Source organism: Pelecanus crispus, chromosome 1, assembly GCF_030463565.1.
Source record: "Pelecanus crispus isolate bPelCri1 chromosome 1, bPelCri1.pri, whole genome shotgun sequence".
Taxonomy (NCBI): Eukaryota; Metazoa; Chordata; class Aves; order Pelecaniformes; family Pelecanidae; genus Pelecanus; species Pelecanus crispus.
In genome coordinates this window covers 77,622,840-77,648,728 of record NC_134643.1, presented here as the reverse complement: position 1 = coordinate 77,648,728, position 25,889 = coordinate 77,622,840, and the positions used below count along the sequence as shown (strand labels likewise).

General features: G+C 39.4%; 1 protein-coding gene across 3 annotated transcripts in view; it reads left to right on the top strand.

Moving 5' to 3' along the window:
- ITPR2 (inositol 1,4,5-trisphosphate receptor type 2) overlaps positions 1-25,889 on the top strand; it is a 263,348-nt gene that overhangs the window by 103,765 nt on the left and 133,694 nt on the right. For all 3 annotated transcript variants that reach the window (XM_075727981.1, XM_075727982.1, XM_075727980.1), the window contains exons 22-32: positions 541-734; positions 3,540-3,672; positions 4,587-4,644; positions 6,132-6,297; positions 8,264-8,437; positions 13,185-13,274; positions 13,425-13,550; positions 14,768-14,890; positions 16,502-16,702; positions 21,049-21,300; positions 22,887-23,012. In XM_075727981.1, the coding sequence (XP_075584096.1) occupies positions 541-734; positions 3,540-3,672; positions 4,587-4,644; positions 6,132-6,297; positions 8,264-8,437; positions 13,185-13,274; positions 13,425-13,550; positions 14,768-14,890; positions 16,502-16,702; positions 21,049-21,300; positions 22,887-23,012 (1,643 nt within the window). The remainder of the gene's footprint in view (positions 1-540; positions 735-3,539; positions 3,673-4,586; positions 4,645-6,131; positions 6,298-8,263; positions 8,438-13,184; positions 13,275-13,424; positions 13,551-14,767; positions 14,891-16,501; positions 16,703-21,048; positions 21,301-22,886; positions 23,013-25,889) is intronic.

Sequence of the window (25,889 nt, the reverse complement as noted above, 5' to 3'; positions counted from 1 at the left end):
CAAGGTCATAAATTGTGGTAATAGAAGGTATAAATTAAATACCAATAAAATTTTTCTAACAATAAACATAGTCAAGTACTGGAATCACTTGCCTAGGTATGCTGTATAATGTGTGATATACAATGCTTAAATATTCTTAAAAACAGGTTAAACAAACCTTTCAGAAATTATTTTAGATGTAGATAATATGCCTTCAGACAAAGGAATGGGTTAGGTGAACTACTGAGATTCCTTTTGCTCTACTTTTTATGATTTCTTGAACATATTTACAGAGCTGTGGAAAGTGTTTGCCATCTTTTCCATCTGTTGCCCTCTAAGAAATGATCTCTTGGAAAATCAGTGCAGAATATTGTCCCAAAACCATTGAGTAATTTGAATTAATTCCCTCTCCTGAGTTTTGATCAGGAATTGAGAACTTATTTTTCAATATGTCTATTAAGACTGTTAAGGGGTTTGATGACATTGGGGGTGTGTGATATATAGCTTTGCAAGCAAGCTTTACTGATGGCAAATATATATGTGTTTGTGTTTAATGCATAGGAAACAATGTTATGAGGACCATCCATGGCGTAGGAGAGATGATGACCCAAATGGTACTGAGCAGAGGATCTATATTTCCCATCAGTGCCCCTGATGTACAGCCAAGCATTCACCCAAGCAAGCAAGCCAGCACCTCAGACAGTGAAGATGTGATCGTAATGGACACCAAATTGAAAATCATTGAGATTTTGCAGGTAATAGTGTTTGGTGGAATGTTACATAGCAGCCATTTCACAGTTATTTACTTTTTCACATAGCGGCAAGTTCTGTTACCTGCATCCTTACTATTCACTGGGCTGATCATTGTAAAAATAAGACTTTGATGTGAGGAAGAATACTCCTCTGTGTGAACAACAGTACAGTTGTGATCCTCGCTCTGTTACACCTACTTAATTTCTGAAGGAAGTAGATGGTGTAGAAACTCTGTCACTGTAACTGTGAAAAGGCAGAACTTGTCCTCTAATCTGCCTCAATAATGTTTTCTGAAGACCGTGCGTCTGTTTCCAGTCTGATTAATGCTCATTTTACATGGGGGTAGATTATTTGACTTTAGTATTTGACTTTTGCTGTACAGTAGTTTGGTGAAGGTCAGAATTGGACCTAGACCCACTGAAGTCATGCAAGGCCATGCACTTTTGAAATCCATTTCAGATTTCCACTGTTACATTGAGAATAGTCTGTGGGCTGCTATGATTTTCTCACAGCTGAACTGACAAGCTATATGACACTGGCATGCCTCCTGAGATATAATTTTCACTTTGTGCTATTAGTAAGTGAAGTGGCATGGCATTTGTTCTGTATATCAAATCCCAGTTTCTGTAATACTTATGCCCTGAAGGAATGTTTCAGTGTTTTCTATAAATTCTGCAGATCTGTTGGTACCGTTGTCACTTTTGAAGGATTCCATTTGTTCTGACTGCTTATAAATGATTTAGATTACCTTAATTACTTGTCATCTGAAAGACTATTAATTGTTAGAGTATCCACAATACTGTATACTTTGGTTCCAGAGCTCCTTTTGTTTAAGGCTTATGGTGAAGGACAGAGTGTTATGAAGTTATGTCAAATAATGCCATTCATGTGTATCACTTCTCATTTTCATTTGTTATTTGACTGAGTTTCTCTCCATACTGTCTTGCTCTACTGCTTGATGCCTAGGAGGATGATTCCAGGACACCAGCCTCGTCCTGTGCATTCACCTTGTCCTGTGCATTCCCTGTCTGCTCACAGGCAAGAGAATCACATTCTGTCTCGTCCTTTCCTTTTTCACAGCACGTCCAATGCAAGAGCACCTGGGATTGGAGAGCATTAAATCTTAATTTGTTACTTAATCTGTGGCTTGTTAATTATGGTTTAGTCACATGGTCAAATTACGGCAGATTAGCATGTTGTCATGTGTCGGGTGAATCACAGTAAATGTGCATATATATGACCATAGTTCACAAGAAATACAAAATAATTCAGTTTCTTTTAATATGCAATGAAGGAGGATTAATTTAAATTGCATTACCTTTCATTACTGTGCTATTACCCTAAAAGGCGAGTAAGAATATTTTAGATTTATTGTATTATCATGCAAAGCTAGTACAGTGGTGAATAAAACTACTCAATTCTAAGAAATATTTCAGTTTATAATAATTTAATTCTCAATATATCCTCTTATTCCTTTAAGTAAAGGCATTTTTTACTTAACAGTTTCTATTCTGCCATCAGCCGTAATTAAACAGATGGCCTGATAGACTTAGTTGACTACGCGTGGACTTGGGAAATTTTTATTTTTAAAAATCTTGCTTGTACAATTATAGGGTAACTTGATCATGCAACCAAAATAAACCTGCCTTTTTTCTTTTTTGTTAGAAGGTTTTAAAGAAAAGATACTGTTTCTTAAATTAACATTTTATTTGCTTTTAGAAGGCATAGTCCTAGTTACCCTAGTCAAATCCTATTACAGTACTCTGGGTCTGGGAAGCTTGTCTGACATTAGTTGGAGATCAAAGAAACAGGTTGTCACCATTTGCTAAATCATCACCTGTTGCCTGAATCTTAGTAACTTATATGCTTTCTTCCCTACTGATTGTAAAATAAGTTAAATAATCTTAAACCTCTGTCATTGTACACCTACATTTACTGTGGGCAAGGAGCGTAAGTGTGGGAAACACTGAAACTCAGTTGGTGGGCAGTCAGTTGGTGAAGTGTCAGGTGTATGTGTCAGTCCTTAAATGGGTACTAATGTCTCCAGCCAAGTTATTTTCCTCACTATTCCAATATAAAAGCACCACTTTCAGGTTTGAATTAGGGTTTTTCCGGTATGGGTTTCCAGATCCACAGCTGAGGACCAAAAAGCACCATCAATTAGAAGAAAGCAGAGTGAGGGGGATCTCTGCTACCATTACAGTGGTAGCTTCCAAAGCCAAACATTCTTTGCCACACGCTGGCAATACTACTAGGAGCTCATGAAGGACAGGCTGTTTGCTCCTCACATCCTCAGCTAATTGCTAACAATGTAAAAAAAGACACCACCAGGCTTGTGGTTCACTTCACGGGAGCCTGGAGTTACTGCAGCATCACTGCCCTTGGCTGTCAGACATCTGAGAGGGTGAGCCTTGAGCCTGTTATCTTTACTCTCAACCCCACTCTACTTATCTTCACGGGGCATTAGAAGTCCAGCTGAAATTTGAAATAATCAGATTCAACATGGGTTTGAATGTGCTGATCTGGTTCGCAGGCAGTGAGGACAAGGCAGCGTGCTGGACCCCCTGGACAAATCCAGTCTGCTGCTTAGTATTCAGCAGTTGATAGGGTAGAGTTCAATATGTCTCAGGATGGTCGGAGAGAAGAAATAAATCACAGAAAACTGACAAATGTAATAGATTATTTTTTTGTAGTGGCCATGTGTACTTAAAATAATCATATATCCCTATACGTTCCACCACAGACAAATCCTAACCCATGTTACCAAAGGCAGAAGAAAAGTCTTATTTTAAACTTTTTTCTTGTAGTTTATTCTCAGTGTTAGACTGGACTATAGAATATCCTACATGCTGTCTATCTATAAGAGGGAGTTTGGGGAAAACAATGAAAACGTTGATAGCTCTACAACATCCCCGCCTGACACACCAGGGATTGCCTCAGGTAAATGTTGCTATTGTATTGCAATGTAAAATAATTCTGTGTAGGCTACTGCAAGCAATGAACTCTACACCAGAAAGATGCATGCCGCTTAAGGTTGAAAAGCTTGTGGAAAAATGAAAATCTTAAGGAATCCCATAAAAATAAGATTTTTGCTGGCCTGTCCTCCTCTAACAAAAATGTGATTCCTTTTTCACATTATGAGAATGTACTCTTCTCAAAACACTGCATGATGACAAATGTAGTGGAGGGTAGATCATGAAAAAATTATTGGGGTTGGATGAAGACAGATTTAAGTGAGGTGAATGTGGTATGAGAATGGAGTGGCTTTCCAGGGAGCGTTCCTGGGCATACAGAAGTGCTCCAAAGGCTGACAGCAGTTCTGTGTGACCACCTTCAAGTAGGGGAGAATTGCTTTAATTGGAGGTGCTGTATAACAGGGGGGTGGCTAAAGGAGTGCTAAAGTCTTAAGCAGTAGGGTATATTAAAGCCATTTAAAGCAAAATGACGGTGTGGTAAATGATTTGGCTTGTGATAAATATTCTAAAGTTCATGCGTCTCATTTAGCTGCTTTGTGGGTGTTGGTTCATCTAAGAAAAATGTAAGTTTCATATTCTGTGTCATTTATGGGTCACGGATGGTGGTTTGTACAGCTCCTAGCCACCATAGGGCTCTGGCTCATCACTACAATTTGTCTGTCTCTCAGTAATAGTAATACACAGTTTGACTCTGCCCCTTGTCCGGTTTCTTCCCTACTGCTCTTGCAGATAGTGAATTTTGCCTGGTTGAGGAGTATGTAGTTAGACCTTTACTTGATAACATCTACTTTAAAGAGGAACAGAGTTCTTTTTTGCTGTGCAGATTAAACAATTATCACTGGCTTTTTAAAATTTATTTTTATTTTGATTGTTTTCCAGCAATTGTCCCTGATATAGATGAAATTGCAGCTCAGGCTGAAACCATGTTTGCTGGCAGGTATGTTATCTGAAGTTTTATCTCTCTATATTAATCTCTTTGTTCACATTGATATTTCTCATGGACAATCTGTATTTATTCTGTGTGTGTTTTCATACTGCTTTCTCTTCCTTTGATGACTACTTATTATGTAGACAGGAAGACCTGTATTTCAAACAAGCAAACAGCCCAGTGGGATTGGCAGTGACCCCCCTCTTGTTGTAAGAGTTGGTAGAAAGTTTTTGCCTTGTTCCCAAGGGCAGGTGAGGAATGGTGTACAGGTGTATTGGGCTAAAACACACTAATTATTTCTTTCTCTTATAATGCCTCACATGGGTGCTTTTAAAGAAAGAGCTTTTCTTGGTGTACCTTATGGCTGTAGCCCCAAATTTCTTGGATCAGTAGGTTACTGTTGACCCTCAGTATTTCCCATAGATTACCTGACCAGTTGTCACTGTACCTTGTCTTTGAACTTATTAAGGAAGTTACGTCAACAATAATCTCTTTCATATGATTTCTCAAGTCAACTGTGGACCACTTGCCATGGTCTTCTGGGCCACCAGAGGCCTGTAGATCACAAGTTATGCTTACAGAGTTTTGGAAATGGTTTCAGCTACACTGTGAACAGAAAAAAAAAGCGCAGAAAATATCCACACTGGAGAGTTATTACCATTATCACTACATTAGTTTAATATTACAGGTATAATTATACCAGTAAAAAAGAATTCCATTTAGACAAGGCCGTAGACTTTAAATTTTTTCTTGGAGGTAGGGAGGAGGATCCGCAATGTGGGTGTTCTGATCTTTCCCCTCTCAGTCCCTTACGCATTCTCAGTCTTTACCAGGGCGAGCAATGCCTCCAGTCCCCTCCCTGAACTCCCATAATGTAAAACAACACACAGCCCCAGGCGTCTGCATCTTTAGAATGAACAGAGAGACTGAACAGTTTCTTGGAAACATCATTTCTGCTTTGATATGTTAGAGTGTAAATCTGCTTTCTGCTGTTCCAGATTATAAATATGATTCCAGAAATATGATGCTTTTGGCAATTCTTGCTATTTTTGAGCTTACTTTTTCTTAAATGAAATCTTAATAGCTGAAAAGAGACAGGAGTGAAAAGGAAAGGGCCAAATTAATCTCTGATGAAGTGCTGTTTACTTCGATTAATTTGGATTGGGGATGAGCTTGGCACAACTTATCCCAGCCATAAATGAATGTTTTTGCAATATGGATTTTAATCACAATATTTGACGCATTTCATACATACTTACTTTCATTCCGTAGTGTCCATTCTGCTACAAGATTGCTGCAACAGCACATAACTGGAGGATTGAAGTCCTTATATGTTAAAGTGATGTTTATAGTTTCCATCGTGCAGCATATTTGATTTGGTTTTAAGAGCTCTGTCGAATGAAGATTGTGTGTTCAGGCATATTTATGTCAAAAGCTTTTATTTGTTCTTATTTATTTTACTTTATTTGGTCCTTTTTTCCCCATTTCTGTTGCAGAAAGGAGAAGAATGCGGTTCAGCTTGATGATGAAGGGGGCAGAACTTTTTTACGGGTCCTTATTCACCTCATCATGCATGACTACCCTCCTTTGCTTTCAGGTGCTCTGCACTTGCTATTTAAGCACTTCAGCCAGAGAGCAGAAGTTCTACAAGCATTTAAACAGGTATGCATGGGCATAGCTTTATTCCAGGAAAGTGACTGTCGGGAAAGTCTTTCCAAAGGCTGCTTTACTTACCTAAACTGCTGTTCGCAGCATGATAGTGTTATTTCCTTAAAGGTCCAAATTCAGCAGAGATGTGTTTTTTTGTTAGCATTGAACACATGTGCTGGTGTACATTATAGTTGTGCACCCAGAAATAGTTATTTCTGGCACTGCATTCATTACTGCAAACATAGGTCCGTGGTGATGGCTAGGACACATGCATCTCACAGTGAGACATGATGTAGTGATCCTCAGAGACAGAGTTGTTAGCTCATCTTCTGCAAGCAGCGTACCAGTGTCAGCAGTAAGACTTACCTGCCTTTAGGGCTACTTAGGCTGGTTATAAAACTCTCTTGTTATTCATGTGGTGTTTCTAGTTCTAATTCAGGTGTCTTTGCATTGTGCTCCACTGCATGGCACAGATGCCCAAATAACAGGAAGGGAGTAATGGAGCCAAGGCTGTTTTCAGCTTTTGTTCTTTCTGCTTGAGAACGGTGCATGTGCAGGCTCCATGTGTTAGTGGATTAGGATGGGGAGATCTGGTGTCATGGGGCTGGATGACAGAGACGTCTCTGTTACGTAACCCTATATAACATATGTTGATAAGACCATCTGATGCTTATTTCAGGAGTTTGATAGCGTGTTGTCTCATCGTTATGTAAGATGTGGAGGTTTCTCTTGTTTAAACACAGATGAATGATAAAGACCTGGAAAGCTTTTGTTTAATTCTTTTGTGGTGTAGCGTAATGGCCTCCAACCAGATTGTTAAAGTTAGGCTATGCTGCTGGTTAGTTGCATAAATAGCGGTTACTCCCAGGTAAGCAAGGGTTGAGTAGCTTAACATGTTTTTGTAAAGGAAGGAAAAGGCTAATTGACAAGTAAACAAAACAAAACTGTAGAGAACATGGAATATGAATGTCTGTGCATGAGCAGGATTCATAAATTCTATAAAATAACAAGATTTTACTAAGCTAAGAGAGAAGGTGATGAAAACTTTATATTAGAAAATAGTGAATATTTGCCTGCAAGTAGTGATTTTTTTTTTTAAAAGAATGTCCCTATTGATGTTCTTTATCTGCCATGTGATCATAATCTTTTAATAAGTGTGATTTCTTAATAGTGCTTATTGATTTACTGTAAAGATTGTTGTTAGTTTTTTTGTATATTCTCTTCATTAATAGTCCTGGGAGAGCAAAGAGCAATACAAAGAAGGGAAATGTGTAGATCATGCTAAATCAAGAACTGCAAATAACAGTGAAAAAACCAGAGATTAATCTTACTAGAGGCAACCACTCAGGTGGTGGGAAATTACATGAACCTGAAAGTCAGTTCATGAGCTCTATTCAAACAAGCTTTTCTAAGCTGGCCTAACAGTGTTGAAAATATGTTATTTTTCAATATTTGATTATGGTGATGTAGGTGATCACTGAAGTTGCTGGCCATTCTGACTTTTCTTTGGATGTCCTGATTCCTTGTCATATCATTTTTTTTTTTCTTTTTTCTCTTGTGAAGTACTTTGCTAATGGGATAAGCTATTTCTAAATGTATTTTTTTAATACCGTGTAACTGTATTCTTTTAATACCACGAGGATCATAATAATTGCATCAGAGCTAACTCTGCATAGAACTCAAGAGCTTGTTAATCTGTGCTTGTGCTGAAAATGTTTTGCAGTGTATTGAAGAAGGCAAGAGAATGTTGTGAATGTTGTAACTATCCTCTTTCGGGCAACTACAGTCTCTGGCTCTGTTAAAGGTTTTTGATGAATGGGGGCTAAAAAGCCTGCCTGTGCCATGTTTCAATTTTGTAGGGAAGGTTACATAAAGCACCTGAAAAGAGAGGCTTAGAATGGAAACTGTCAAGCAAATTACCCAGGCATAAGTGCTGGTGCTACTGCTGTAATAGCTTCACAATTTTCTGTATTTCCAGGTTCAGTTGCTGGTGTCTAATCAAGATGTTGATAACTACAAGCAAATCAAGGCTGATCTTGATCAGCTACGTCTGACTGTAGAAAAATCGGAATTGTGGGTTGAGAAGAGCAGCAGTTATGAGAGTGGAGAGGTGGGCGACAATCAAACCAAAGGGGGAGAAGAGCCAATAGAGGTGGGTTTAAAGCCTTTGCTGCTAGAATTGTTTCAATATTGGTAGGTAGTTTAATGAACAACTGCGAATTTGTGGTCTGGTTAATCGAAGTAACAAAGTGAGAATGTACAGTATTCTGGCTGCTTTCGGTGACTGCATTCTTATGTCACAGAGCTGCCTTCCTTTCTGGCTAGTGAGCAAGCCACAGTGTATGGCATCACTCTGTGGCCAAGGAAGTAATCTGGGGATCACATGCTGGCAGTTGTGTTGACTTGTTGGAAGAAAGGAGGAATAAGCAGTACCTGTTCCTGCAACTAGGGGAGAGAAGCACGATCAAACTCATATTTTCAAATATCATGAGTAATCCACTCTCCACCAAACATAAGACTGACCTAAGAATATTGAGGTTTTGTAGGCAAAAAACCCTTCTTTTTTTGACTCTTGCCAGCCCACACTCTCAGTGTATATCGTGATCTGAGAAACTTCGGAATTTGAATCTGGAACCATGAAGACCTGGTTTTTGGTTTGTTTGTTTTTTTTTTTTTTTAAATTTAATTTAAATTTTTAATTTTTGTTTTTCAGTGAAAGCTGAGGTCCTCATGTAATCACCTAACTCCAGTGTGAGTCTTTAAGAAAATGCAAAGTGTTGCAAGAGTTGCTATGGTTTAGGTTTGTGGTGTAATAGTAGATAAAGCAGGCTTTCCCATCGATGTTTATTCCCACTTTTCCATTTTCATCAGAGGAAGTGGGGAGAGATGAAGAACTGTGATTTCTGACACAGCACTTTCCTTATTCTCTTCCGTGGTAGAGTCTCCCCTAATGGAAAGAAAATGGGCAAGGAAGCCACCAAGGGAAGTTTAGTAGGAAGCCAAGTGGAGATTATACAGCATTGTGAAGCCAGTGCATTGAGGAAAAGTAAGAGCCATTGAGAAGACACAGATTTGCAGATACCTGTGACGTACACTTGGCTTTTCAGATGGAAAAGCAGATTTTAGGTGGCTTCATGCCGGGGGGAAAATCCAACACTTCAAGGGAGAATCCTAATGTCTTGGAACAGTGTAGGTCCTACTCTTTCTCTGATATAACTTAGCTGAATTTAGTGGTGTCAGAACAGGGGAGGAATCTGGACTTTATGAGCTTAAGTATGTGGGATTTCTTACTTTCCTCAAGCATAGCTCTAGTACTAAAGAAAATATTCCTTTATGTATTTAATGAATGGAAAAGGTAATGGGGAAACAGGATACAGAATTGCAGCAGGATATTTACAATATTTTTTAGCTAGAATACATTTAAAAAGTGTAGTAAGATCCTTTTTATTCCTGCAGGATAGCCCTGATAGTAAAGAAACTCCAGGAAGAGGGGACAAAACAATGCGCTTGAAACAGAAGCATTTCTAAATGGGATATTCTCAGTGTTTTTTTCCTGTGAGGCATCTGTGGGTCTGTATGGATTATCAGTGCTTCAGTAGATGCACAATATTATCTCTGGCAGATCTGAGAGAGTATTGTGTCAGAACAGTAATATGTAATCTGCACAACTGGTTAGATCATCTGGTGGTAATTCCATGAAAGCTGTGCCAGGTTACAATAGCTCAGAAACTTGTCCATTATTTTTTCCCCTGTTAAATTATTCTTTAACAGTCAGGAAATGTTTTTACCTGGCAAACCTACTTTAGATAGTGAATAGTCTCTTTGAGATCTTTAGTCAGACGTAAGAGGTGAAGTGCTGGTCATAATCTACAATGTGTGAAGCAGGTGGCTAGCTTCAAGCAGATAAACATCCCTGTGAGATCCCATTCTTTCTTGGATGCCGGGTATTCAGTACTGAACTGGATGAACCTCTAGGGAATATGCTTCATTTGCCTGTGCTTAATTTTTCCCAAACTACATTGAAGTGCACACAAGGGCTTAAATTACATTCCAGAACAGTCATATGTTAAGCCCAAGTTTCTGTCCTCACTGAAGCACATTGCAAGATTGGCATAAGAGTTTCAAAAAAATCAAATATTTTTTGCTCTTAGGCTTCTGAGTCTTTTTGGGTAATTGTTTCCACCTTTCTATCATAACCTGGCGGGGCTAGAGACTTACTTCCCCCCACCGCCCCCAGACATGTGACTCCAGAAATGGGATTTGTAAAACAAAAAAAAGCCCATGTTCTTCTAAATAAAGTATCCAGAGTTCTCCACAGGAAAATCAACAAATCTTACATCTGTGCATGATCATCTTGATAGGAACTGGAGATCAGAGTTATAGGAAAGAGTGCTTGGAGTTAGGTCAGACATGAATTAGACACCACATAGGGTCAGGAGGAAATGCTGAAATTGATCTCACATAACTGAGCCTTGCTTGAGAAGGGAAAAGCAGCTAAAGCCTGTTTGCTTGGTTATTTCTAGGAAGGGTATTATGAGTCTATATAGATACCAGGGACTATGGAGAGTGTGGTCTTTATTGTCCTGTCGCTGGAGGATGCATTGGTGGTGTAGCACCAGCAACACAGATCTGAGGAGAAGAAAGGCCAGGAAGAAAAGACAGCCTCAGTGAAAGGACTCTCAGGTGAAGCTGGAATACAGCGTAGTGGCGTTTATAGAGCTTCTCATCTTTGCCATCCGCTAAGAAAGCTGGGCGAGGTTTCAAGTGGTATAAACTTCGAGCGCCCGTAAGCGCCTGGTGTTACCTTGCTCTCCTCCTTCTCTGGTCTCTGGCAGTTTGCTTTGGTTCTGGGAACGTTTAAACAAACACCTCCTGAAATATCATCTATAGGTTGAGATCGTGACCTGAAATTTCTCAGAGTGTCCCTTGTTCCCCCTGGTAAGTAAATACAGCCTGTGGAAGGCAAAACTGTGCCAGTGTGACGCTGACTAGCGCCTGGCACAGCTGTCCTGCTGGGATGAGTGAGACTCTTTCAGCGGCGGGGAAGCGCTCGGGCTGAGTGCTGGAATCTGGGCCTCCATCTGGGGCTAGAAAGGATCCTAAGACTGATGCAAAGCGGTATCCTGGGAATCTTACGAATAGAGGAAGTAGTCTGTTTCAGCAAATACCATTTCCTGAAGGTGGGGTACTTGGACGAGAACCTTTCTCAGTGCGATCTCTATGGCTCCCTGTCCCCTATGGAAAAGTGTGACAGAGAATGTCTATCATGGGGCGTAACGAGCCAAGATATGCAACTGAGTGTCTCTGATATCCCGGTGGTGTGATTATCTCTTGACAACTACATCCCTGGCATACTCTTATGGGTTCAATAAAGAGGTTTTTATTTTGTTAAGAGAAAGGATAGATTCAGCAGTTTAATGCTGATCAGCACTTCCAGATAAGACATATAATTCCCATGGATTATAAAACTACTTTGATTGAGGAAGAATGCTGATAAAAGTAACAGGTAAATTAATCTTGGTTAACCCACAGTCCCAGAACAGAGGAGGGTGGTTAATTATAGCAAAGAGCCTGAAATATCTTCCAAAGTATTGATTCAAACAGCTAGAAAGAAGGCAGCATGCATACTAACAAACCTAAACAAATAAAAATCCACCGTTGTTGCATAGATCAACATGACCACACTGAACAGCGGTGCTGACACTGTTAAAAACAGCTTGCATGGCCAAGTAGTGCAGCTGTTCTTGCGCCACTGGAAATTAAGGCCAGATGGGATTTATAGAACTCCTCATCTTCACCATCAGCTAAGAAAGTTCAGAGAGAGGTTTCAAGAGGTATAAACATTCAGATTGGCGTGCATGTGTGTGTTTTAGCATAATTCTCTAAAACAGTAGGAAGTTTGAGGACACAATGAAACTCAGAAGTGCACCTGTTTGGTTCTTTTTTTTTAATGCTATTACACTGGTTTACATCCTTGTGGTTGTACTGTAAGGCAGTCTCAAGATCTGCTGCCGTTTTTCTACATTCTTAGTAATTTCAGCATTCAAAGTCCAATCTTTCAATTCTTTGTGTTTCCAGTTAAGAAAGGCTTACCATAGCTGGCAGCAGAAAAAAACCCCACTGCCAGTATTCTAAGTGGCAGTATTTGTATAGATGTTCTTCTGTGTTTTGATTGAGGTGGAAAGGTGCGTGGGTGTTGGCAGTTACTTGCTGACTTGATTTCTCTTATTTATCATACCCAGCTGCGCCTTCCTAAGAGCCAAGGCCCAGAGCATACGGCATCATGACTGGATGTTGCAGTTTAACATAAGGTTCTCATTTGTTTTTAAATCCTTTCTTGCATCATCCAGAGATAAGGACAGAAGTCTCCTCTTCATGGGAGGAACATCTCTAATTTCTACATGCTACTTGTTTCTGTACTGCTGAGAACTCCACCCTACTTACCTCAACTACAGAGGTCATCTTAAGCTCCTTCTCCAGACTTTAATGTTCACATACATGACTTTGTAATCTTTCCAGCTGTATTAGAGATTTTTGGAACAAGTGGTGGCTATTGAAATACACTTATGGTCCCTATTCTCATAGTATCTAAATTCCTTGGGATGTCTAGTTTGTGATAGGGATGTATTCTTTTTTGGGAGGATCAGAAGCTTGAAGGCATAGAGTAATTGCCTCAAATCATGTTGGAAATTTGAAACAAAGGACGGACTTGAATGTGAATCTTTTAATTTACTGGACTGGTAGATAAAGAATAAACTAGTATTTTCCTTTATTGTCTATGTTATATCTGTTCCTTGTGAGCTGCCGTAATACTTCTTCACTTGCTGTTATTAAATATAATTAGTTCATGTTGAAGAAATTGCAATAGATCTCCAGCTGATGTGTGTTCTTTGTTACAGGAGTCAAATATTTTGAGTCCAATACAGGATGGGACCAAAAAACCCCAGATAGACAGCAACAAAAGCAATAACTACAATATTGTTAAAGAGGTTGGTATATCTGCTAAGAAACTTGGTTGACATATTTGTTTGATAAGTAGATTTAGTAATTATATTGAAAGAATGTATTGTTTGTTTTTGTGTGACATGACTGGTTCTTTGCTTGCTTGCATGCTTATTTATTTGTTTGTTTATTTATAGATTTTGATTCGACTCAGCAAACTTTGTGTTCAGAATAAAAAATGTCGGAATCAACAGCAGCGATTGCTGAAAAATATGGGCGCCCACTTGGTAGTCTTGGACCTTCTGCAGATACCCTATGAAAAGGTTATTCTCATAATTTCAGTGGTAAAGAACATGAACTCAATAAAGTGAAAGGCCTCAAAAGGCCCAAGAATCAATGTGAATATTTTATTTTAACTGAGTTCAGTCAGCTGCGGTACAAACATGAAACGATGATGCTATTTTGTACCTGAAGAATAACGGGTTTGGGCCTAAGTTTAAATATGGCTGCCTGCATAGAACAGATTGTCTTAAGAACTTAATGTTTACTGCCTCAGGTACCTGAATGTCACTGCGCTATCATCCCATTCCTGAAATAGGCAAACCTTAGATCTGCAGTCACTGCACAGTAAGAAGTATTGATTTAATGTAGCTCCTGGCGGGGTATCTAAATTCCACTGTTGGGTACTGATGTGAGTGGTATCGTAGATACGTAAGATGGACAAAAAGCTTTCTAGGATCAAGTCTGAAATAATTTCTTTGTTTCTGTGGTGGAAGCCTCTAACCTAGTTCCACTTGCAAGTTTTTCAGAAGATCATGTGATTTTGTACTGGTTGAGTGGCATTGAGCATACAAATGAATGATCTAGATAGCCTTTTAAAGAGCACATCTTTCTAGATCTTATAGGAAGCATTGAGAGGAGATAAAGCCTCTTCTGGGCTACATTTTCCTGAGCGGTACACACTAATGTTATGATACAGGCACTGGGTTCAGCTGTCTTCAGTAAAATAGTGCTTGTCCGTACAGGTGGTTCATCGAATCACAGTTAGAATACTGTATGAGAGGAATATGAAATGGGGATGAAACTAGACATATATTTGTGTGGGAGTATGTGTATGAACATACATATGCATGTAGGTGTACACACACATGCATGCATACATCTGTTTCTATATGTAGCTATATAAAAGCCAAAGCTTTTCAAAAGCTTAAAATCAATGCTGGCTAGAGAGGTTTTTTTTAAAATCAAGCCACTTAGCACTTTTTTAAACTAGAAAATTATAACCATGCACAAGGAAATCTTACTTTGAGTTTGTGTCCTTACCTCTGTGGCTCCCTATGGTCAAGTTGATTCAGAGTAAGGTATAGTCACTAACGGACTCTGAAGAAAACTGGATCACTTGCTTTTGCCAGAGGAATAATTCCTGCCCTATAAAAGGCTCAGGAAAATTGCTCTGTTCCTGGCTGAATTCACGTTATGCAGTTTTAACAAGTATGTTTAGGTACTCCCAGCTGATTAGTTTGTCTTTTCTTTTTTGCAGAGCGATGAAAAGATGAATGAAGTTATGAATCTAGCCCACACTTTTCTTCAGAATTTCTGTCGAGGAAATCCTCAGAATCAAGTTCTCCTCCACAAAAATCTCAACTTGTTCTTAACTCCGGGGGTAAGTATTTCATTTTAAGGAGAATATTATAATTGGAAGTAAATTTGGACTCGCTGAAAAATGACACTGCTAAATAAATTATTTCATTAAATTATGTCCTCTCTGCCTTCTCTTCGCTCTCCTTGTATTTTCTCCCTTATTGTCTTCTCTCTCCTGTCTTTTGTCTCTTTATGTCATTGTTTTTAATGTTGCAGTTTTAAAATTAGAGAACAATATTACCTGTGTGTTTTACTGGAAGTATCTATGAAGATGGGTCACATCATCACATCATGTTTAGCTTGACTCTGATCTCATTCATCCTCACTCACTCACAGATGGACTATAAGTCAGGGTAGAAGATGCTGTGACTATGCTCTCATGAAGCTTGTGTGATACCAGAATCAGACCCATACGTTTTTCTTGATGATGCTTCCATTTGATTTAAATAATCTAAAATTTGATCTTTTATTAAATCATTGTGTTTACAATAAACCTCTTTGTCAAGGTCCCTTTGTTTAATTAAAAATTAAGTGTGTATATATGTAGGGGTGTGTGTACAGATATAGTCACATAGAATGACACCTTGCTCTGTGGCAGATCAACTGAGCAAAACAGGGTTTTATTATAAAGATTGTATTATGACTGTGGACCCCTGGCCTGTGTACATTAGGAAGGATTTGTTCTGTTATTTTTTATTTCTGCTTTTTTTTTTGTCAAGCTAGTGGAAGGTGCTAAGCTGACCACAGGCGGGACTAGCGCACAGACTCCATCGTATCCAACATTGACACTGAACTCAGGTGCCAAGTATGGAGCCTGCTTGCACTTGCATTTCTGTTCTTTTGAAGCTGATCTTCTGATCATCCCAGTTACTGTGCTTTTGTTCACATTGTAGAGCAAACTTGGTGTTGGATTCCTTTCACATGACACTAAGCAGAAAGGTATGCTCTAGGAGCACACCTGAATCTCATGAGCCTTTAGTCCAAGGGACCAAACTAGAGGATGTTTGAACCAAAAGCTCCCAGAATGTATAAAGTCTTGGATGCTGGGTCCTCAGCAGTATCCCTTTCTTGCTACAGATCTGTTCCTCTTGTACCGTGCTACTTATCAATAGAAACATAGCCTTAGGCTCCCTCTGTAGTTAATGTGGAAAGAGATGTTCTCCCAGAGAGTGATCAGACTGCACGTGCAATGATTTGCCTGCTGGAAATGCCTGCCTCTGTCAAGCATAGAGGGAGCCAGAGGTAGCTAATCGTCTTACTTGGTTGCCTCAATGCAAAGTTCGATGGTGAGTGGGATGAATGTGGTCTTGGTTGTCTTGTATACCAAAGTCCCTGTGGAGTGGTCTAGCAGTGTAGTGTGTGTATGTGTGTGTCTTCACCTTCCACATGGACACAGATTTTGTTTATGTCCACTTCAGGACCATTTTGTACTCATAGGAGAGTTTGGAGAAATCCAATCATAAATGAAAGCTAGGCTCTAAGGTCACTGCTTAATCACTGGGCTGGTGCACATTGGACTTTTCCAGTTTCCCTTTACCAACATGCCTTTCTCTAGTCTGGAGTCCTGTGAATCTTTCAATCTCAAAACAAATCTGCTCTTCTTGTAAGGCTGTTTTGATTTTAATCTGTTTAGCTCCTGGAAGCTGAAACCATGCGGCACATCTTCATGAATAATTACCTTCTGTGTAATGAAATTAGTGAGAGAGTGGTGCAGCACTTTGTGCACTGCATTGAGACCCACGGCCGTCATGTGGAGTACCTGCGTTTCCTGCAGACCATTGTGAAAGCAGATGGCAAATACGTGAAAAAATGCCAGGACATGGTAATGACAGAGGTAAGTGAAGAGTTCATATGTTAATCTCTCGTGTGATGTCTTTTTCACACACTAGTATTTTGAAGTTGCTTTTTCTGCTCTTGATACCAATGGGATGTAATGGCATCATTGCTTTAGAATTTTAAATGTTATCACAAATAATGAATATTTTAGCAGACGTTTTTGGGAGTTTAATCTAATTTTGTAAGGCCATCTGTATAACTACTAGAAAGAAAACATGAGTGTTAGCATGGTGATAGAGAGATGTCTATTTGTAGATGATGTAGCATGGAAATCTCAGAGTTACATAAACCTTCATTTTCATGTACTGTAATTTAGGATCCCATTTACGCACCAAACTTGCCATACTGTGGCATGGTTTTGCCATATAAGAAGCTCTTACATCTATGGATTTGTCTAAATAGTGTTGTAGAGCATTTTTTTAGCAAGTAACCATGTAACAGTTCTAGGTACTAGTTTCTGCTTTTGTTTCTTTTGTTCCAGAGCACTTCTGTGAGAGTCAGTAGAGCTACTCTAGCTTAACTGGCTGGATTCAGAGTCTGACATGGTGAATTCCACACAGTGGTTTGTGGACAAATCTTTATGCCAATGAAGTAACTAGGAAAATACATAATTGACTTCTCTGCAATTAGGATTTGATATATAGCGTGCATGATAAATGAAGTCTTCAACTTGCACATACTCATGCATTTAACTGTAATTATGTTAACAGTTCAGTGAGATTAATAAGTGGGTAAAGTTGAACACAGTGGAAAGTCCAGGTAGGATCAGAGTCCAAGGAACATTTTTCTTTACTTTACAAAGTGCATTTTTTTTTGTTTTTTTGAAGAGACACCTTCACAAAGAAAACAGATAAGCTCTAGTTGTGGTATGAACAAAACGAAACCCTGCTGAAATTTTGTTCCACAGCAGCAAAGAGGAGAAACTTCTAATTAAGAAAATAAAGCTTCAGCCTACATGGATAACCTTTAATGGAATCCACCTCAACCTTTTCAATTTGACTGAAGTGTTTTAACATGCAATATCAATTACAAGCATTTGATTTACATAATTCAAACAGTTCTTGTGCCTTTGTGCTTTTAGATTTTTCCCCTTCCACCACAGCTTCTTGTAGGTTTTCACTTTCTCATCAGACAAAATTTTTAGATTTTTCTCAATTTAAATACATTTTGTTACTGACCTATAATAGCGCAAAGATAAATTGTCATATTACATTTTCAAGCTGACTGTATGATGAAAATCAAAATGCACTCGGATGTGACATTTACATCATGAGTCCTGCAGGAATTTGCTGGGGGGAGGGAGCACCCCTATTTTGATGAAAGAGGGTAAGATGATGATCTGTTTTAAAAAAAAGTAGGAAATTACAATAAGTAATTATGATTTGTTAGAAAAGGATGCTAAAAGTGAAATTTAAACGGCTCTTGAATGGCGATGCAATATAAAGGGAACAGTAGCCAAATGGCTGGAACTTGCCAGGGAGTCAGGACGGTTTCGCAGTAGACAACTGAGATGTACTGTGTGACCTTAAACAAGTGGTGTAACTTCTCCTGTGCCTCCAGGTGGGGCATGTAAACAACTTAACCACAAGACAAGATAGAGTATGAGTATACAGCATGCCTCAACTACTCCTGTGTTTTCTTTTACCCACGGGAAGTATGTTGTAGCTTATTCCTGTTTACTGGGAGTAAGGCATAAACCGATCATATTTACATGCTTTAGAAAGTGCATACAGATGAAGGAGCGCCATTGCGAAAGAGTACTGTCATAAAATACGTTGAACTTTCCCAATCTGGCTTATTCACTTGTTCTCATATCCTTGGTTCCCATGTCTGTAGAGTGCTAGTAATGATGTTTACTGACCTGAAAGGTTCCTTAGGGCACTTTTTCTCATTACAAGCATGCTTTGAGGTTCCTGGAAGAACACCGCCTATCAGTGCAAACATTATTACAAAAGGGAAAGCAGAATTTACTTTTGAACCAGATCAATGTGGCAGCAGAGTTTTCTATTATCTATAGTATTCTGGAGCGATACATTACAGAGCGTCAACAGCTGCTCCGATACTGACCAACCTGTGTTATCCTTCCATAGAGCTCTTAACTTGTTGAAAATATACTTTAGTGGAAGAAAATGCTGCTGGGGGTTTTTTTTGGTTTTGTTTTGTTTTTTTAACTCATCACTGAGCTCATGCTGCTCAGTGAGAACTTTGGCTAACACTGCATACTTCTCTTCCTTTTCTGCTTTTAAAGGGATGTCATTTTGTCTGCTTGGGTCAATGTTTGGATGCCCTTCACAAATCACATTTAAAAGTAGATAACTTGAGGAAAGGGGATGACATCTTCTTCTGTCCTTGCATTTACAATGATTACCTTGCCCCCCTTAGCTCTTCTTGTGCTGATGCAACATCATCTTCTTCGGGTTGTGGTTCCCCATAGTCAGTATGTAGCAAGCATGTCATGCAGCATCATGTTTCACAAGTTCACTATCCTGGTATTTCCTCCTCATTCATCAGTGATAGATACATGAAAGGATGAGGGGTCAGTTTGACTTGATATAATATCAAACAATATTGGTAGAGATTAGTTCCGGATTTTGACATAAGAGTGTAACTCTGGGGGAATCTGGAAAGAGTCATCTTCCCTCTCCTCTGTGCAAAATGTACACAAGTGGAAAAAAAACTATGGGAATGTGGTGAACAACTTAATAGAAAGTGACAGGGCATGTACCTTCCCAGAGGGATTAGTGTGGATTTTTTTTATTATTTTGTGGTGAAAGGTCCTAAGAGCAGAGTATTCCAGACATCAGTATTAAAAAGTTAGGTCAATTTTCCAACATTTTGAATACTTATATGTGTGTCTCCCCCCCCTTTTTTTTTTGCCACTGAGTGCAATGAAATGAATGGTATCTGGGTCCCTGTACTGTCGCCTTCCCCTTTCCCAAGCACTTGTCCCTTTAAAAACATTTTTTTCTGTACTGTGGATTGTCCACAAAATGTCTATTTTGAAAAGTCACGAGTAGAAACATTTTAGAAACCCAAAGATAAATGAGAAATAGGAATTGCAGGAAAGACTTTTCACTCCATCCAACTGTCAAAGTAAAAATAAGCAAGAAACAGGGAAAACACAGTCAGAAAAGTTGTAAATTCAAAATTTGAAATGTTGAAACCCTGGAAAATGTAGTGAAATGTTTCTTGACTTTTCTTTCTGGGAGGCTAATTTTCTTTCCTGCTCTTGCTGCTTTCCCATTTTTCAACGGCTCCACCAACCTTTATTTCTACCCTTGAATTCAGTAAGCTAGGATTTCACATCACATACAGACTTGGACATGTCAAGTGCCTTATTCACAAAATACGTACGGACGTTGTGCTGCCAAGGTGTATTCTGTACTAGGAAGGGTTTATGGGAGCTTATTTTCACCCGCATTGAGAGTGCGTTTTCCTCTGCATTGAGAGTGTATTATGCTTAAAAGGAAAGTGATGGAGAGAAGACAGGACTACTGTCCTGTCCCAGCTCCCCTCGAGCTCACAGAGCAGCGCTGGCAGTAGGTATATGCAGTGTATGGGGGAGTTCAAAACAGAGTTAGAGCATAACTTTTCTGTGAGATCTGCTGAGATGGGGCTGCCAGCATCCACCTCCGCTCTGGATCCTCTTGAGATGAGCAATGCACTTGTAGCAAAATCAAATATTTATCACATACACTAGTTTTCTGTTAAATGGAAGTACTGGCGTGACGCTGACAATGTCAAGACCCATCTGCCAAATTTGCATAGGTTGGGAAGAATTGTCCTTTGTTTCTGATGCTGCGCAAGGGCACAGAAGAGGTTGGTTAAATTCTGGGTCAGCCACAGGCTTTTTGTGTGAGGTAGCAGGGAAGATTTAATCTCTCTGCACCTCAAGTCCCTATTTATAAAACAGGGATAATAATGCATCCTGGCCTCCCAACAGGAGGTGAGGGTAATTAATTAACTTCAAACAAACATTGAGATGGTAGGAATAATAAGAATGGCATACTGTCTTACGTAAACACAGAGCTGCATAGAAATTAAACTTCAAATTCACCTTGCATTAGCTCGCTCCTTGGTGAGTTATTCCAGATTTGCACTTATGTAGATAAGAGCAGAAGCTTGCCTTGGGTATTGTTTTGACATGTGCATTTGCCACATCAGACTAATTTTGTGGTTTTTTTTTTTTTTTTAATCTAGACAGTCGTTGCATACTTAAAGGTAGAACAAAACAAGAAATTAAGAAACACATAGAATAATTTGGGTTGGAAAAGACTTCTAAGATCATTGAGTCCAAAGTGACTGCAGTGCAGGGTGCTTAAAACTTTGTGATATCTTTTTTAGCTGATAAATGGTGGTGAAGATGTGTTGATATTCTACAATGACAGAGCATCATTTCCAGTCCTACTCCAAATGATGTGTTCAGAGCGAGATCGAGCAGACGAGAGTGGACCCTTAGCGTATCACATCACTCTAGTGGAATTGCTAGCAGCTTGTACAGAAGGAAAAAATGTATACACAGAGATCAAGTGCAATTCACTCCTGCCCCTGGATGATATAGTGAGAGTAGTGACCCATGATGACTGCATACCTGAGGTAAGATCCACTGAATGAGAAAGCAGACTTATCATTTTTAGAAACTCAGTAAATGGGGTTTTTTTTTGTTTATAATATACTGGCAAGTCGAATGTTTGCACAGAAAACAGGCTGGAAACAGGTGGTGTTTGTTAAGGTGAATAAGTGAGAAAGGATGGCCAGTATTTTCTTAAACAGAAAATTCTTTGTCCCTTATGCTTTGGTTGTCAGCTTTTTGGGGCAGACACCTTGTTTTGTTTTCCTGGGTTTGTCCAGCCATTATCAGAGTTTAATGCTTTGATAACTTCTGGCTGTAGCTGTGAAGACTCAGCTGAATGGTTTGTCAAGCCAACGTTTTGCTGCTGCCTGAATTTGTTGGAAATGATGGGTAACATTCTGGCCACACTGAAGTCAGTGAGAGTTTTGGGTGAAGTCTCATTTTATTAAATTCAGTTGCAGTCCAGCAAATCTTTTTATTCACTGCGTATTGAGGCCCAATTCTGCAGCTACTACCTGTCATGCTTCAGTAGGACTGTGATACCTCATGCTGATCAAAAGGGGAATGTTTGTTTGCACCAAACCTGATGTGATCAAAAAATCTTTTCACAGTCTTTGCTCTGGCGACAGGTTTCTGCAGGCTATCTAGTGGAAAAATGTGGCTCATATCAACAGAACTGGGACTTGCAGGAGTAAAGACTCCCTCCGTGCCATAAAAAAGTCCCCTTGTGATCAAATGGTTCTTTTCTTAAAAAGAAAAATTTTTGCTTTGCTCAAAAGTTCCTCCTAACATTAATTTCAACAGATGCTAATTAAAAAAAAGCTCAAACAAATGAAACTTAGAAGTCTGACATGAGTTTTCTCCTGACTGCATTAAACATACGCAACTATCTCCTCTCCTTTGACCGCGACAAGAAATTTTCGTTGTATCTGTGTATGCTTATATTTAATCTACACATTTCAGGCACTGGATATCCATTTTTATGACGTGCACATGCAGACTTGTAATGCAGGAGAGGAGTGAGACTGAAGACATCCTGTTAAGCCCTGTGCTGCTGTGGCTGCAGTCCCAGTGCTGCACAATCTTTCTATTCCATTTAGATCCGAGTTACACCCACCCCAAATGCAAATGCTGCATTAGGATTGTGGGAATATAGGGATTGCAGTCCCAGCTCTGCTAAAGACATTTTTTTTTATATTTGGCAAGCCTGTCACAAGGCATCAACCCACAGCAGTCAAATGGCAAGTGCAGGAGTGTCCGGCATTTTGACAGCTCCTGGCTTTGGAGCCAGGCCCTTGTAGTCTTAATATCATTTAAATAGCAGATTTATTATTGGTTTGTTTTGTGGGGTTTTGTTGTTAGAGTAAGAATGTTTGCAAACCCTTTCCATTTTTCTTCATGTGATCTTTCAGTAAGTACGTTAATGCATTTGTTGCTGTGCTTCTCCTTAAACCTTCAGAACTGAACACATGCATTTTTACTGTTATTAGTGTTTGTCAGTACTTGAAGGATCATCTTTATCGTTCACTATTTTTACAGATAGAAAATGTCATGTTAATTGTTTTTACTGTTCCATTTCATACTGTTTGTGTTTTTGCTGTTCCTGCAGGTGAAAATAGCCTATGTTAATTTTGTTAACCACTGTTACGTGGACACTGAAGTGGAAATGAAAGAAATCTATGCCAGTAACCATATTTGGAAGTTATTTGAGAACTTCCTTGTTGATATGGCAAGGGTAAGCTTCATGAGATGTTAAATATTACAGTATAGTCATGGGTGGCAACTGAACTGGCAATAACTTTTTTTGATGAACTTCTTTTATTTTAGTAACTATTTTTATCAAAGTTGGCAATAAAAAAGGTGTGTTTTTTTCTTAACAAATGGTCATTTCTATGTTATTTATCATCATTTAACATGCTAACTACTAGCAGTCTTCTCTCTCTAAAAAGGCATCTTGGAACCCATGTTCCTTTCTCTTTCCTTCCAGAAGAATAAATTGGATGCATGTACAGAGTTGAGAGCCTCTGTACGTCTTCTGGGAGCGTGTGTAACATGGCATTATGATGGTGACTTAAAAAAAAAACCCACATCTATAGTCTTCCTGATTTACTCTGTTAGTATAGCGAGGATCAGGGATCAAGAAGTTTTGGCTCGTGTTCCTTCTTCAATGTCACTTCAGCCTGTTTTTGTCTTTTATCCTACTGTCACTACATTCTCACTGCTGATGCGAAAGGCAGCTGTAGAGCTATGGTCTTTCAGAATACTAATTCCTATATAAACTATAGGCTGCAAGGTGATGGGGCACAGTTAGTACTGTAGGCATTCAGTTCCTATGGACCCTAGTGAGCTGCATGGTGTCATTACTTGTTGAATTAAGTTTCAAGTCAGAAGTTGCATTAAGCTTCCATTCCCTGGTATTTTGGAGGCAGAAAACAAGGGAAATCTTATGACTTTTGGAATGATAAAATACAATAGTAGTGCCATGAGGGGAAGCTAGTGTGACATAATGATTACAGCTTACATTACATATCCTTTTCTAGCAGGTAATGCTTCTTGTAAGACCCTAATATTAATACCAACTAATGTAGCTGCTCTTTCTGCTCAAGAAGTAGAACCACAGGTTTTTGGTGGCTGGTGTACTGTATTTGATCCTTGATGCTGGACAGTATTTTGAAGATGTTATAGAGCATGTTGTCATAGTGCATGCTTCTCTTTTCCCAGTCCATGGTCCATTACATTTTATAATCCTTAAGTTCTCACTCATTGTGTTCTTCATTTTGTTGAAATTAAAGAAGAAAAGGTAAAAGAATCTCAATTCAGTCCTGCAGCAGACATTTACCCCAAAGTGTGCCACGAAATAATTTCTTTGAAACCTACTGGGAGAAAATACCATGAATTATGGCCAAAAAAAGAATGAGTGCAAAGAATCGTGCTCTATGATAGGCACTGGGACCTGTTACTTTCTCTGTGAAACAGAGAACTTATGGTTGGGTTTTTTCTTTTTTTTCCTGGGAACAGGTTAAGACAGGGATGTTTGTGCTCTCTTTTTTTGGTGGTAGCCATTTTCAGCAGTAATAAGACCTCTACAAACCCTGTTTTCCTGCTGTTTGTCTTGTCTCTGTGGTCGTGTTCTACAGTGAAAGCCCTTCTGGACAAACCAAGCTCATTTGAAAATTAAGATCAGAAACCTTCTTGGATGGGGATTCTGATTTTTAACCTTGCTGTTTTTACCCAAGAAGTATTTTCTCCTGTTTAACTCCCTTTCTGGGTTGCCCTTTCCTGACGTGTCCTGGCCCTGACCCTCCAAACAGACTATCCTCCCTAGCCCTTGAACATGACCAATTTTCTCTGCCCTTGGGCTAGAAGCAGAGATGTAGAAAGAGGGCTCTGTCCACAGTTCCCTTCCTGAGCCTGGAGACAAACTGCACCGTGCCAAATGAGGTAGTGTTGTCCTGATGCTAGTGACCACTGAGCTTGTTTTCGCATGCCCTTCTCATAAGAGAAATTAGACTCCGGGTCTTCAGAGGTGAAGCGTGAGTGTATTATTAATGCTGTATTTCGTGTGTGTGCGTGCTGTTGGCACTGAATGGCAAAATGCAGGTTTATTTTGCTCTCCTGCAAAGCCCTCAGGGCAGGTGCCTAATTAGTCCTTTTAATTTCCTGGTCAACGGCTAAAAGAGCATGTCAGAAGTGCTGTGGCCTGCCCTGCTCTTATTAAGTGTATTTGTTCAGGTTTGGTTTTCTGGGGCCCAGGCAGAGCCCGTGTGTTATAAATACATCAGCGTTATGTAGCTATCAGGACAGTTAGAATGCTGTCAGCCTCATGAAAGATGTTACAATAGCTTTCAAAGCATTTAGAAAAAGAGCCCTTTGATCCTCTGTGTTCCAGTGAGCTAAAAGGGATGCTTTTGCGTGGGGGAAGGGGAAATGCTTTTCTTTTAGCTGCTAGAAATGCCTGTCAGTGGGTGAGTTTGTGAGCTTTGAGTCTGAGCCTGTTATTAGAGATCACTAAGGTGAAAGATGGGAGAGTGTTATCCTCAGGTTGGACTCTTTCCTTTTTTATATAAAAAAAGAGTAACCAGGGTTTTTTTTTTTTTATCTGTTTCTGGATCCAGGAAGGAAATATTTAGTCCCCAGCTGTCATTCTCTTTCAACAACGTGATACATTGCAAAGCAGGCATGAGGCGGATTCATGTATAAATTCAGTTTGCCAAAAGCAGTCGCACTTTCAAAGACACCCTGTTTCTACAGTTTCTGCCAACCTACTTTCTCCCATGTATGGCTTAAAGCATTGCACTAAGCAAAGTGGGTGCTGCTGAAGGAAAGGCTTCCCTCTCCTGCGTGTGGCCCAGCCTGTAAGTCAGCAGCTGTAGTCTGAGCAGGATTAAAGAAAGAGCCAGGATCTGACAGCTGTAAAGTCATCCTGGCTTTCTCTGCAGAATTTTTGAAGTATTATTCATATGAGTTTCGGTCCCAAAGCCTCTTAAGGGGTTTTTAAACACTGCTTTCTCAATCTTCATCTCCATTTCACGCATTTCAGGTTTTTTCTTCCACAGGGAAATATTTTTCAGTCCCCAGAGGGCAGAGGGATAAGAACAAATGACAGGATTTC